This window comes from Molothrus ater, chromosome 29, assembly GCF_012460135.2.
Source record: "Molothrus ater isolate BHLD 08-10-18 breed brown headed cowbird chromosome 29, BPBGC_Mater_1.1, whole genome shotgun sequence".
NCBI lineage: Eukaryota > Metazoa > Chordata > Aves > Passeriformes > Icteridae > Molothrus > Molothrus ater.
The window spans coordinates 2,453,065-2,466,578 of record NC_050506.2 but is presented as its reverse complement, the minus strand read 5'-3'; the positions used below and the strand labels follow the sequence as shown (position 1 = coordinate 2,466,578).

At 66.2% G+C, this 13,514-nt stretch overlaps 1 protein-coding gene across 2 annotated transcripts; it reads right to left on the bottom strand.

The window, feature by feature from the left end:
* Positions 1-6,564: 6,564 nt before the first annotated feature.
* LOC118696148 (dnaJ homolog subfamily A member 1-like) lies at positions 6,565-11,963 on the bottom strand. 2 transcript variants are annotated; one of them, XM_036398123.2, is made up of 8 exons: positions 11,912-11,963; positions 10,221-10,373; positions 9,952-10,150; positions 8,663-8,767; positions 8,361-8,588; positions 8,051-8,281; positions 7,422-7,522; positions 6,565-7,333 (listed from the first exon to the last, which is right to left on the bottom strand). In XM_036398123.2, the coding sequence occupies exons 2-8, from the start codon at positions 10,350-10,352 to the stop codon at positions 7,106-7,108; spliced, it is 1,224 nt and encodes a 407-aa protein (XP_036254016.1). In that variant the 5' UTR covers positions 10,353-10,373; positions 11,912-11,963; the 3' UTR covers positions 6,565-7,105. The 2 variants fall into 2 exon arrangements, with proteins under 2 accessions (XP_036254016.1, XP_036254015.1); XM_036398122.2 differs by having other exon boundaries at positions 10,221-10,370; positions 11,912-11,952.
* Positions 11,964-13,514: the final 1,551 nt, after the last annotated feature.

Below are 13,514 nucleotides of genomic sequence, written 5' to 3'. Positions count from 1 at the left end.
GGATCTTTCACCCCGGATTCTGCACCTCAAATCCCACACTCCAGATTCCATACCTGGATTCTACACCCCAAATCCTGCAGTCTGAACCCCACAAACCAGATTCTGTACCCCAAATCCCACACTCCAGATCCCACACACCGGATTCCACACCCCAGATTTCCACACACCGGATACCACACCCCGGATCTTTCAACCCGGATTCCGCACCCCAAATCCCACACCCCAGATCTCACACTCCAGATTCCACACCCTGGATCCTACACCCCAAATCCCACATCCCAAATCCTACACTGCAGATCCCACATTCCAGATCCCACACCCTGGATTCTGCACCTCAAACCCCACACCCCAAATCCCACACCCGGCTCCTGCCCTCCCACATCCCCTGTGGGGCCGTTGCGCAAGGGGCCGGGGGCGAGGGCGGCAGCGGGGTTGGCGCATCCTGCATGGGAAACGGGTGCTGGCTCCGAGGTGACCGTGGGGTGACCCTGGGGTGATTGTGGGGTGACCATGGGGTGATTGTGGGGTGACCATGGGTGGCTGTGGGGTGACCGTGGGGCAGGGAGGGCAGTGTGGGGCCGGGGCTTTGGGCTCTGCCCCAGCTCTCAACATGAGACCCCATCCGGGCTGGGGCGGGGGAGCCGGGGGCACCCCTGGGTTTGTTCTGTGGGTTTGTTAATGATCGGGCTGGCCGATAATTGCTCTGCATGGGACGGCGTTAATTAGCCCAGGACACCGGGGCTGAGCTGGGGGGTGTGCAGGAAAGGGTCAGGGTGCAGGAAAGGTTCGGGGTGCAGGGAGGATCGGGGTGCGGGGAGGTGCAGGAAGGGTTGGGGTGCAGGGAGGGTCGGGGTGCAGGGAAGGATCGGGGTGCAGGGAGGGTCGGGATTCAGGGAGGATCGGGTGCAGGGAGGTGCAGGGAGAGTCTGGGTGCAGGGGGGATTCGGGTGTAGGGAGGGTCGGGGTTCAGGAAGGTTTGGAATTCAGGGAGATCGGGGTCAGGGAGGAGCGAGGTGCAGGGGGGATCGGGGTTCAGGGGGATCGGGGTGCAGGGGGGATCGGGGTTCAGGGGGATCGGGGTGCAGGGAGGAAGGATCGAGGTGCAGGGGGAATCGGGGTTGAGGGGGGATCGGGGTTCGGGGGGGGTCGGGGTTGAGGGGGATCGGGGTGCAGGGAGGTTTGGGATTCAGGGAAGGTCGGGGTTCAGGAAGGATCGAGGTTCAGGGGGGATCGGGGTGCAGGACTGCCCTGCCTCGAGCTTTGGGGTGCTGCTGCTGCTGCCCCCCCGTTCCCTGCCCAGCTCGGCTCCCCCAGACCGGGCCGGGCCCCCTCGGGGGCAGTGCCCCCCACCCGAGCGGCCGTGGGGCAGTTGGGGGGCACCGCCGCCCCATCGAGCGCTGATGGGGGTGGGGGGGGATGGAGAAGGGAGCCAGGGCTCGGTGTTGGCTTCACCCCCACGGCCGGGCTGTGATCCCGCACCCCGGGAGCTCGTCCAGGAGCAGCAAGGGTGGAATTACACCTTCCCTGGGGAGGAGGAGGAGGAGGAGGGGGAGGAAGGCTGCGGTATCTCCAGGTGGACACTTGGCAGGCGCCCATCAGCCCTGGCGCGGTTCCCAGAGCGCTGCCAGGGCCGTGTCCCGCCCCTGCCGAGGGTCCCGGCCCCCTCCCCACTTCACCCCCGCGGCCCCGGAGACCCCCGGGAGCCGCCGGTAATGGAATCCAGCCGTGCCCCCGCCCCGCCGGAGGAATCTCCGCTTTCCCCGGGAGCCCTGGGGACGGCTCCGCTTCGCCTCGGCCTGCGGGGGATCCTGGGGGGGCTCCGAGAAATGGGGGGGGCTGGGGCTGCCTGCGCTCCCCCCACAGCAGCCCCGGGGGTCCCGTTCGGCTGCTCCGGGGGGCTCCGGAGGGGCAGCCAAGGGAGGCGCCCCCTCCCCGCAGCTCGGCGGCTCTCGGAACAAAAGCGAATTCCTGGAGCTGGGCAGGGGGCTGGGGCGGAGGGGCCGTGAGTGACCCCAAAACTGCTCCGGGGGGCTGTGCCTCCCCTCCCGCGGCTCCGCCTGGGTGGTGTCGCGGTCCCCGGCGCCTCTAATCCGGCACTAATCCTGCCCGGTGACCCCGCTGCCCCCCCGGGCTGGGGAGGGGGCCGGGCTGGCCCCTCGCCTTTCATCTGTGCAGACAAAGCGGGCAATGAATGCGCGACCCTGGGGGGCCCTGGCCCCTCACCCCGGAATTTTTCCGTGCATTTTTCTGGAAGCTGAGGTTGGGCTGGGTGTGGGGGAACAGCGTCGCTCTCATCCCCCTCCCTCCCTGCTCCGTGCCGGGAGGGAACGGGGAGGGGGCTTCGGTCTGCCTGAATCCGGGGGGGTCGCTGGGATGTCCCTGCAGGGGACAGGGGGACAGGGGAGTCCCTAAAGGGGACAGGGGGACAGGACAGGGGTGTCCCTAAAGGGGAGAGGGGGATAGGACAGGGGTGTCCCTAAAGGGAACAGGACAGGGGAGTCCCTAAAGGGAACAGGACAGGGGGGAGTCCCTAAAGGGAACAGGACAGGGGTGTCCCTAAAGGGGAGAGGGGGATAGGACAGGGGAGTCCCTAAAGGGAACAGGACAGGGGAATCCCTAAAGGGGACAGGGGGATAGGACAGGGGTGTTCCTTAAGGGGACAGGACAGGGGTGTCCCTGCAGGGGACAGAGGGACAGGGATGTCCCTAAAGGGGAGAGGGGGACAGGACAGGGGTGTCCCTAAAGGGGACAGGACAGGGGAGTCCCTAAAGGGGACGGGGGACAGGGATGTCCCTAAAGGGGAGAGGGGGACAGGACAGGGATGTCCCTAAAGGGGACAGGACAGGGATGTCCCTGCAGGGCACAGGGGGACAGGACAGGCTTGGGGGGTCACCCAGCCCCGGTGACGCTGGGGATGAGGTAGAGGAGGGAGGCTGAGCTGGAGGAACAACCCCCCCCCCCACCAGACACACATCCAGCATGACCCCAGCCAAGCTGTGCCCCGCAAGGGCTGGGGTCACCCCCCTGTCACCCCCCTGTCACCCCCACAGTCCCCAGGCCGGCTGCTGCCCAGCTCAGTGCCCACCCTGGAGGGTCCAGGCCGGCTGCTTGGCATCCCCCACCCCAAAATGTCCTGAGTGACCGAGAAGTTGGGGACAGAGAGGTGCCAGCTGCACGGGGGTCTCTGGGTGTGTGACAAACCTGGGGACCCTGCTCGGTGCCTGGCACGGCTGGGGCACCACGCAGCCACGGTGCCACGTGCCCAGGTGGGTTCTGGCACATGGCACAGGGTCCCTGTGTCCCCCTGCTCTCGGGGGTGCCACCGTGTCCCCCCCCGGGAGTGTCCCCACGGCTCAGGGCAGCAGGGACACTGCTGCCTGGGTGGCTCAGCGAGGCGTGGTGGGGACAGGGCTGTCACTGTCACTGCCCAGTGAGCCCCGGGGGACAGAGGGACAGGGACTGTCACTGTCACTGCCCAGTGAGCCCCAGGGACAGGGGGGACAGGGCTGTCACTGTCACTGCGGGTGAGCCCCGGGGACAGGGGGGACAGGGACTGTCACTGTCACTGCCCAGTGAGCCCCGGGGGACAGGGGGGACAGGGACTGTCACTGTCACTGCGAGTGAGCCCCAGGGGACAGGGGGGACAGGGACTGTCACTGTCACTGCCCAGTGAACCCTGAGGGACAGGGGGGACAGGGACTGTCACTGCAGGTGAGCCCCAGGGGACAGGGGGGACAGGGACTGTCACTGTCACTGCCCAGTGAACCCTGGGGGACAGGGGGGACAGGGGGGACAGGGACTGTCACTGCAGGTGAGCCCCGGGGACAGGGGGGACAGGGACTGTCACTGTCACTGCCCAGTGAGCCCCAGGGACAGGGGGGACAGGGACTGTCACTGTCACTGCCCACTGAGCCCCAGGGGACAGGGGGGACAGGGACTGTCACCGTCACTGCCCAGTGAGCCCGGGGGACAGGGGGGACAGGGACTGTCACTGTCACTGCCCAGTGAGCCCGGGGGACAGGGGGGACAGGGACTGTCACTGTCACTGCCCACTGAGCCCCAGGGGACAGGGGGGACAGGGACTGTCACTGTCACTGCCCACTGAGCCCCAGGGGACAGGGGGGACAGGGACTGTCACCGTCACTGCGGGTGAGCCCCGGGGGACGGGGGGACAGGGACTGTCACTGTCACTGCCCAGTGAGCCCCGGGGACAGGGGGGACAGGGACTGTCACTGTCACTGCCCAGTGAGCCCCAGGGACAGGGGGGACAGGGCTGTCACTGTCACTGCCCAGTGAGCCCCGGGGACAGGGGGGACAGGGCTGTCACTGTCACTGCCCAGTGAGCCCCAGGGACAGGGGGGACAGGGACTGTCACTGTCACTGCCCAGTGAGCCCCAGGGACAGGGGGGACAGGGACTGTCACTGTCACTGCTGGGTGAGCCCTGAGGGACAGGGGGGACAGGGACTGTCACTGTCACTGCCCAGTGAACCCTGGGGGACAGGGGGGACAGGGACTGTCACTGTCACCGCCGGGTGAGCCCTGAGGGACAGGGGGGACAGGGACTGTCACTGTCACTGCCCAGTGAGCCCCGGGGGACAGGGGGGACCGGGACTGTCACTGTCACTGCCCAGTGAACCCTGGGGGACAGGGGGGACAGGGACTGTCACTGTCACTGCCCAGTGAACCCTGAGGGACAGGGGGGACAGGGACTGTCACTGCAGGTGAGCCCCAGGGGACAGGGGGGACAGGGACTGTCACTGTCACTGCCCAGTGAACCCTGAGGGACAGGGGGGACAGGGACTGTCACTGTCACTGCCCACTGAGCCCCAGGGACAGGGGGGACAGGGACTGTCACTGTCACTGTGGGTGAGCCCCGGGGACAGGGGGGACAGGGACTGTCACCGTCACCGCCCGCCCTCAGCCCCCCCGTGCCCGCCGGGCCGGGGGCTGGGCAGGAGCTTCCCCCCTTCTCCCCCACTCCCCTCCCTCGGCTGGCGGCCGGCCAGCATTGTTCTCCTCGCCTCCTCCTCCTCCTCCTCCTCCTCCTCCTCCTCCTCTCCCCCTGCAGCTGCAGCTGGCGCCGGAGCTTTCCTGGGTTCCAGGGGAGGGAGGGAGCTCGCTCCAACCCCAACCCCACAAAGCCCCCCCGGCCTGGGGGGCTCCACCCCCATCCCACTGTGGAGGGGGCAGGGGGGTTCTGGGATGCAGTTGCCCCCCTAAAGGGTATTTTTTGGGGGCGTCCCCCTTAACAGCTCAGTAACCCAGCTCTGTGCTGTGGAATCTCCCATGGGGTGAGTGCAGGGCTGAAGGTATTTGGGGGGGGGTCTGCCTCTGTTTGGGGTCTCTGGGGATGCTGAGATGATGCAGAGGGGGGGTTCTGGAAGTGACCAGGACAGGGAGAGGAACTGGGGGTAACCACAGGGTCAAGGCTGTGTCCAGACAGGGAAGAAGAGCAGAGGGACAAGGTTCTGGGATGCAGTTGCCCCCCTAAAGGGTATTTTTTGGGGGGGGGGTCCCCCTTAACAGCTCAGTAACCCAGCTCTGTGCTGTGGAATCTCCCATGGGGTGAGTGCAGGGCTGAAGGTATTTGGGGGGGGTCTGCCTCTGTTTGGGGTCTCTGGGGATGCTGAGATGATGCAGAGGGGCCAGGAGGGTTCTGGAAGTGACCAGGACAGGGAGATGAACTGGGGGTACCCACGGGGTCGAGGCTGTGTCCAGGCAGGGGAGAAGAGCAGAGGGCCAGGGGGGGCTGCAGGGCTGGCAGAGGGGGAAGGGAAGTGGGACAGACCCGTCCCGAGCCAGGCCTGGGCTCCGGGAGCTCCCGGCTGGAGCGGGAGGAGCCGGGAGCAGCCGCGGGCAGGGGAGGGCAGGGCAGGAGCGGCACCGCCCGGTTGGGTAAGGACGGGGAAACTGAGGCACACCCGAGATCAAAGCAGGGCAGAGTCACTGCCCCGGGGCTCCTGCTGCCCCACGCTCAACCCCACAGCCTGCCCCACAGCCTGCCCCATACACAGTCCCATGTTCAACCCCACAGCCTGCCCCACACCCTGCCCCATGCTCAACCCCACAGCCTGCCCCACAGCCTGCCCCATGCTCAACCCCACAGCCTGCCCCACAGCCTGCCCCACACACAGTCCCATGTTCAACCCCACAGCCTGCCCCATACACAGTCCCATGTTCAACCCCACACCCTGCCCCACGCTCAACCCCACAGCCTGCCCCACACACAGTCCCATGTTCAACCCCACAGCCGGCCCCATAACCTGCCCCACACTGTCCCACGTTCAACCCCACACCCTGCCCCACACACTGTCCCATGCTCAACCCCACACCCTGCCCCACACCTTGCCCCATGTTCAACCCCACACCCTGCCCCAAATTCTGTCCCAGGCTCAACCCCATAACCTGCCCCATGTTCAGCCCCACGCTGTTCCCTGCTCAACCCCAAACTCTGCCCCACACCCTGCCCCACATTCTGTCCCAGGCTCGACCCCAATTTCAACCCCACACTCTGTCCCATGTTCAACCCCACACACCGAGTTGGGATTTGCGTTTAATGCCAAGTACAAAGTCACCACCCCCCATCTCAGCTCCCAAAAAAAAAAAAAAACAAAACCCCAAAAAAAGAAAAACTTCTAAAATTCTTCCAAAAATAAATTAAAGGGAAGGGACGGGTCCCCCCCAACCCCTCCTGTCCTGTGCAAAGAGAAAAGAGCCACCCACTCTGCATCCCAGGCCTGAGCCAGGCTCCAGTAAGGAAAGAAACGGGCAAAGCAAGAGCTGGGGGCCCGGGCAGCAGGTCCCCAGGGTGGGGCTGGGGCACCCCCGAAGGGGGCTGAGCACTTCCCCTGCTCCCCACACTGCCTGCAGCACAGCAGATGGGGAAACTGAGGCAGGGGCAGCGGGTACCCCCTGCTCCTGTGCAGCAGCGGCAGCTGGAGCCCAGCCCGTGTGCCCCAGGGCAGCCCCAGGGCAGGGCAGGGGGGCTCTGCCGGCTCCGGGGGGGCTGGGAAGGCGAAGGAAAGGCGCCCTATGTACATCCCTGAAGGTGGCAGCCCCTCCCCTGGCCCGCCTGTGCCCCGCCTGCTCCCGGGCCCCAGCGCGCTATGAGGTCTGGCACTGCACGTGCTGCCGCATGCCATCCTCGAAATCATCCTCGTGATAGGCTTCCCCCGTGTAGGGCCGCCGGCCCGGCCCGCCCTGCGCCGTGTAATCGCTGAGCTCCACCTCCTCCGTGTCCTCCGTGGCCATCACCTCCTCCTGCGGCGGGAAGAAGCCCTGCAGCTGCCGCAGGCGATCCGTGGGGAGCCAGCCCGGCTCGGGGAACTTCACCTGAGGGCAGAGAGGCAAACGTGAGTGAGGCAGCTCGGGGAGGCCACAGGTGGGAGATGTGGAGTCTCAGCATCCTGGCCCAGCTCACCTCGAACTGCAGGATGAGCTTTCCTTTCTGAAAGGGGCTCCTGTAGACGGGCATCCCCTCGTTGGGGATGCACTTCAGGTCCCCAGGTCGGATCACGTCACCTGAGAGACAGAGGTGAGGGTGAGCCCGCTGTGCTGGCACCTCCTGGTGTGATATAATGGTCTCTTTGAGCCAGGTCTTGTAAGCTTTTGGAGATTTATATCACACTCAGGATAACTCAGCTACCTTAGAAGGCATAAAATCAGCAGGATGGCTTCTGTGGTGGTGTTGGAAAGGCAAAATAACAAAACTCTTTACAGAGAAAAACCGAGCCAGGTGCAAGAGATTCTTGCTCCTGGTAAAACACAAAAACTCCTCACAAAAGCCATTAGTTCCCTTGTTCTCTTCTTTTTCTACTAAATTGCTTAGGTGGCATTTTTTAGCTCCTGTCCAATTGGCCATCCTTAAGTTTGAGGTGAGTGTCCCCCGGGAGATGGGGACAGCTCTTATGAAGTGTCTTTTCACCTAATTGAGGAGATAAACTGGGCTTTTTTCCTTTTTAAGGAAACCAAGGACACTTTTGTCACTCCATCAACAGGGGGCACATCCCTGTAGAGCTGTGCCACTCCCAGGTGCTGAGTGCCCCTCACCTGGCGGGGAGGACACGAGCAGGGTGCGGTTGTCCAGGGTGTGGATCACCTGCCTGCACCCACACAGGGCGTCTGCCAGGCTGATCTCCCTCCTGACAATCAGGTCGTCACCGCTGCGCCGGAAAACAGGATGTTCCTTCTGATCCAGGACAATGATGATGTCCCCGGGCTCCAGGCCGGGCACCTGGTCCCCTTCCTCGTGGAAAGTGATTTTCTGCCCGTCCTTCATGCCTATGAGGAGGGTGGAGGAGGCTCAGAGCCCGTGTGGCGCTTTGGGGTGAGCCCCCTGCGCCATCCAGCCCCTGCTCACCTTTATCCAGGTGCACGCTGAGGATTTTCTTCTCTCGCACCACCTTGCGGCCGTTGCAGGTGAGGCAGCAGTCACGGGGCCGGATCCACTCGCCCTGGCCCTGGCACTGGGAGCACACGGTCTGGATCTGCTGGATCATGCTGGGCCCCAGCTGGTGGATGCGAACTTCCATGCCCGAGCCGTGGCACTTGGGGCACCTCCTCTGGGCGCCCTCCCGCACCCCGCAGCCTGTGCCAGGGGGGGCAGGGGGTCAGACACTGGGGTAAGGGGGTGCTGGGGCAGCCCCTCAGGCCCTCACTCACCTCCACACTTGCGGCAGATGATGTTTTTCTGCAGGGACAGCTTCCGTGTGGAGCCGTTGTACAGATCCTCCAGCGACACCGAGAGCTGGTGCACCACTGTCTTCCCTGGGCGTGGGGAGAGCCTGGCTCAGCACCAGCCTTGTGCCACCCCCCCTGCCACGGCCACACGGGCACTGGACACCGCTCAGGCTCACCAGGTGAGCCAGCCCTGCTCCTTCCTCAAGGACAGCGGCAGGGACAGGGCAGGGATGGCTTCACTCTAAGCCTGGATGCCACCCTGGGGCAGTGCTGGGTCCCCAGCGTGGGCAGGGCACGGCTCCCACCCCAGGGCTCTCAGCCACCCCCAGCTGCTCCAGCTGGAGTGGCTGGGATGACTCCCTTGGCCTCCTAATCGCCCTGCAATTAACTCCTGCCATCTCAGCAAGAAGCTGACGGAGTCACCGTGTCCCTGTGACCCAGGCCCGAGTCACCGGGCTGGCCCCGCGTCCTGCTGCCACCCCGGGGCTGCTCCGGTGACTCAGCCCAGCCCCGGGGCCGGGGACGGCGGGGGGGGGGGGGGAAAGCCGGGACAGGGACAGGGAAGGGCCCTTTGAAGAGAGGCAGGTGGAGAAAGTAATGAGGGTGGTGAGGAGCTGCAGCGGGCTGTGCCGCAGGGGCAGAGACGGCCTGGGGAGCCTGGCTGGATCCCCTGAGCCAGCTCTGTGCTGGGCACCAGCATCCTGCCACCCCTGTCCCAGCAGGGCCATCACCCCTGAGACAGTGCCATGCTGGGCACCAGCACTGACACACAGGGTCCCAGCAGGGCTGTGACCCTCTGAGCCCATGTCACACTGCATTTGGGTGCCAGCCCTCTCCCACCAAAAGGTCCCATCAGGTTTGTCACCTCCTTCAAACCAGTGCTGTGCTGGGCACCAACCCCCTCCCACCAAGAGGTTCCATCAGATTTGTCACCTCCTCAGTGTGCTGGGCACCAGCCCCCTCCCACCAAAAGGTCCCAACAGGTTTGTCACCTCAGTGTGCTGGGCACCAGCCCCCTCCCACCAAGAGGTGCCAGCAGCTTTGTCACCCCCTGAGTGAGCAGCACACTGGGCACCAGCCCCCTCCCACCAAAAGGTCCCAGCAAGTTTGTCACCTCCTCAGTGTGCTGGGCACCAGCCCCCTCCAGCAAGAGATGCCAGCAGCTTTGTCACCTCCTCCTGTCACCTCCTGAGTGAGCAGCATGCTGGCCACCATCCCCCTCTCACCCAGCCCGGGCTCACGGCGAGTCCCTCCCCTCCTCAGCCCCTCACCTCTCCTGTCTGCCCGGCCACGCATCCTCACTCCCCCTCCAAAGAAGAGGTCGAAGATGTCCATGGGGGAGCCGAAGCCGCCGCCTCCCCCGCGGCCCCCCAGGCCTCCCTCCTTCATGGCACGCTCGCCGCCGCGGTCGTAGAGCGCCCGTTTGTGGGCGTCCGACAGCACCTCGTAGGCCTGGGAGATCTGCTTGAACTGGGGAGGGGACAGGGGGGTCAGCTGGGCATGGGGGGCTTGGGGAGGGGGTCAGGGGGGCCGCACGTACCCGCTCGCCCTCGCTGGGGTTCTTGTCGGGGTGGTAGCGCAGTGCCAGGCGCCGGTACGCGCGCTTGATCTCGTCCAGGCTGGCGCCCGGCCGCACGCCCAGCAGGTCGTAGTAACCCGTCTCCTTCACCATCTTCCCGGCTGCTGTGACCTGCTGGGACAGGACAGGGCTGTGAGCCTGGCACTGCCAGCCAGCCTGAGCTCTGAGTGAGCCCCAAAGCCCCGCTGAGCGAGCGCTGCTGGAGCCCTGCCTCAGTTTCCCCGCAGTGTGACAGCGGGCGGTGACAACAACGCGACAGACAGACACCACACGGGGCTCCTGCAAATGGACCCCAAAAGGCTCCTGCAAATGGACCCACCCCAAAAGGCTCCGGCAAATGGACCCCAAAAGGCTCCTGCAAATGGACCCCAAAAGGCTTTGATCCCTGCTCCTCCCCTGCACAGCCCTGCCTCAGTTTCCCCGCAGTGTGACACAAGGTGGTGACAACAACGCGACAGCCAGACCTCACATAGGGGTCTTGCATGTGTGTGGGGATGGACCCCAAATCCTGTCCCCACAAAAGGCTTTGATCCCGGTTCTCCCCCTGCACAGCCCTGCCTCAGTTTCCCCGCAGTGGGACACAAGGTGGTGACAACAAGCCCACACAGGGCTCCTGCAAGTGGACCCCAAGTCCCGTCCCCAAAAAAGGCTTTGATCCCTGCTCTCCCCCTGCACAGCCCTGCCTCAGTTTCCCTGCAGTGGGACAGAGAGGGGTGACAACAACGCGACAGCCAGACACCACACAGGGCTCCTGCATGTGTAGGGGTGGATCCCAAATCCCGTCCCCCTCAAAAGGCTTTGATCCCTGTTGTCTCTCATGCACAGCCCTGCCTCAGTTTCCCCGCAGTGTGACAGGGGGCGGTGACAACCCCACACAGGCTCCTCCAAGTGGACCCCAAGTCCCGTTCCCCCAAAATGCTTTGATCCCTGCTGCCCCTCCTGCACAGCGGGTGACAGGGGATGTCCGAACCGGTGCCACCGGGGACAGCCAGGCACCGCACGGGGGTCCGGCAAGGAGGGGCGGGCTCGGGGGTGCCCGGTCCCCCCCGGGCCATGTGTCACAGCCGATAAGCCCCGCGTGGGGTGGGGACACGTTTATCGTGCGACACGGGGGGACGCGGGGAGCGCCCGGGTAAATAACCCCCGCTTCCCACTCCGGAGCGGCTCCCCGGGACCGCAGCGGGGACTGTCCCCCGGGGCCGGTCCGTCCGGGGCAGTGCAAGGCGGGATCCCCTTGGCTGGAGCGGGGTCTGTCCCCCGAGCCACCCGGGACCAAGGCTGGGCCCGGGACCTTCGAGCGGGGTCGCCCCAGCCCAGGAACCCCGTGAGGGGCGGTTCGGCCCCGCGGGTCGCGCACCGGGGGTACCGGGCGGAGGTGACACGGTGACAGCGCGTCCACAGCCCGGGATGCCCCCACACCGCACACCGGAGCGGCGGAGCGGAGCCCAGCCCGGTACTCCCGGAGGAGGGGTCGCCTCAGAGCCCCCCCCGAGCCCTGCAGGCCCCCAGGGCACCCCGAGGAGCCGGCTCGGGGCTGTGCGGGCCGGGCCCCGGTTGACACGGGCGGGGCGGGGGTCTCGGGGAGGTCGAGGAGAGCTCGGGGGGGTCCGGGGGTCGCGGCGGGGTCCCGGGGCCGCCCCCCCGCCACTCACCACCGCCGCCGCCGCTCCGCCGCCGTCTCCGAACTCTCTGGAAGCCGCCGCACTAACCCCGCCCCCGCCGCGCCGCACGCCGCGCCCATTGGTGGAAACGCCCTCCTGAGCCCGCCCATCACCCTGCGGGCCCGGCGCTGATTGGCTGTAGGGGCGGTGCTTGCCCGCTCGGAAGGCGGGGCGCCGCTTCGCGTTGCGATTGGCTGAGACAGCGGCTGGGTGTTGACTCCTTGTCTCTCATTGGCTGGGAGCGGGTAGCCAATCAGAGGGGAGAGTGCTGAGTGCAGGTGCGGCGGGAGTCCGGCAGGGGGCGCGCGGGGCGCGCGGAGGGCGGGGCAGTGGGCGGGACCAATGCAAGGGGTGGGACTAATAGGGCGTGACGTCACGCGAGGCGTGACAATTGGGTGTGACAGTGGGCGTGGCCTGAGTGGGGGGACATGGGGGTGACACTGGGGGAGTTTCGGGGTGCTGGGGTGGGGACACCGGGAGTTCTGGGTGGGGTCACGGGAGAGGCTCGAGGGGCTCCCGGGGGTTTCGGGGATCCCAGGGGCTGTTCCGGGGGTCCCGGATGGTCACAAGGGGGTCCTGAGGAGGATCCTGGGAGTCCCAGTGAGGGTAACCAGAGCAAGGAATCACGGGGGGGGTCCCAGGGGGTCCCTGGCAGCCCCAGGTTCCTTCCTGGGGGTCCTAAAAGGGTGATGGGGGGGGCCTGGGGAGCTCACACTGAGGGTGGGGGGCCCCGGGGGTTTCTGCTCTGCCCCCCCCGTGCCCTGGGGGTGCCCAGCAGAGCCTTTCTGGGTGTTCCTGGTTGTGCTCCCCCTCCCCAAATGGGGTTTGTTAGCAGGAGGGGGAGCAGGAGTGGGGAGGGGTCTGAGGGATGAGCTGGGGGGTCTGAACTGGGGAACCAGGGCCTGTCTGGGGGGGCAGAACTGGGGGGCTGGGAGGTGGCCAGGGAGCAGAACTGGGGTCTGAACCAGGGGTCACAACTGGGGGGCTGGGGTCTGGCCAGGGGGAGTAGAACTGGGGTCAGAACTGGGGGTCTGGGGTCTGTCCATGGGCCTGAATTGGGGGGCTGGGGTCTGTCCAGAGGGCAGAACTGGGGGGCTGGGGTCAGAACTGTGGGTCTGAGGTCTGAACCAGGATCTAGGACTTTCCCATTCCCTTTGTCCCCACTCAGCTGGGGCAGTAGGGGGGTCAGGGTCTCCCCCCAGGGCTGCTCAGGCATTTCTGGTGCCCCCCTGAGCCCCCACCGTGGCCTCAGGCCAGGCTGGGCCAGGCTCTGACCTGGGACCCCTGGGGAGGAGGAGGAGGAGGAGGAGGAAGGTTCCAGAGGTTCTGGTGGGCTTTGGGGGTGCTGGGACCCCCTGCCACCCCCTCCCCGAGCTCCAGCCCAGCCCTGCTGCCCCCCCCAGCCAGGTTTGGCCAGGCTGGGCCCCTCTGGCTCGGGGGGGGGGGGTCAGGGTGGGCTGGGGGGGTCCCACAGGGATCAGTCCCCCCCTCCCCCGGCTGAAACCCAAGCCCTGGCGGCAGCTGCTGCCCCACAGGAGCCCCGGGGCAGCTGGGCCCGGAATCCCAGAGAATTCCAGCCTGAGGAGGTGCCCTT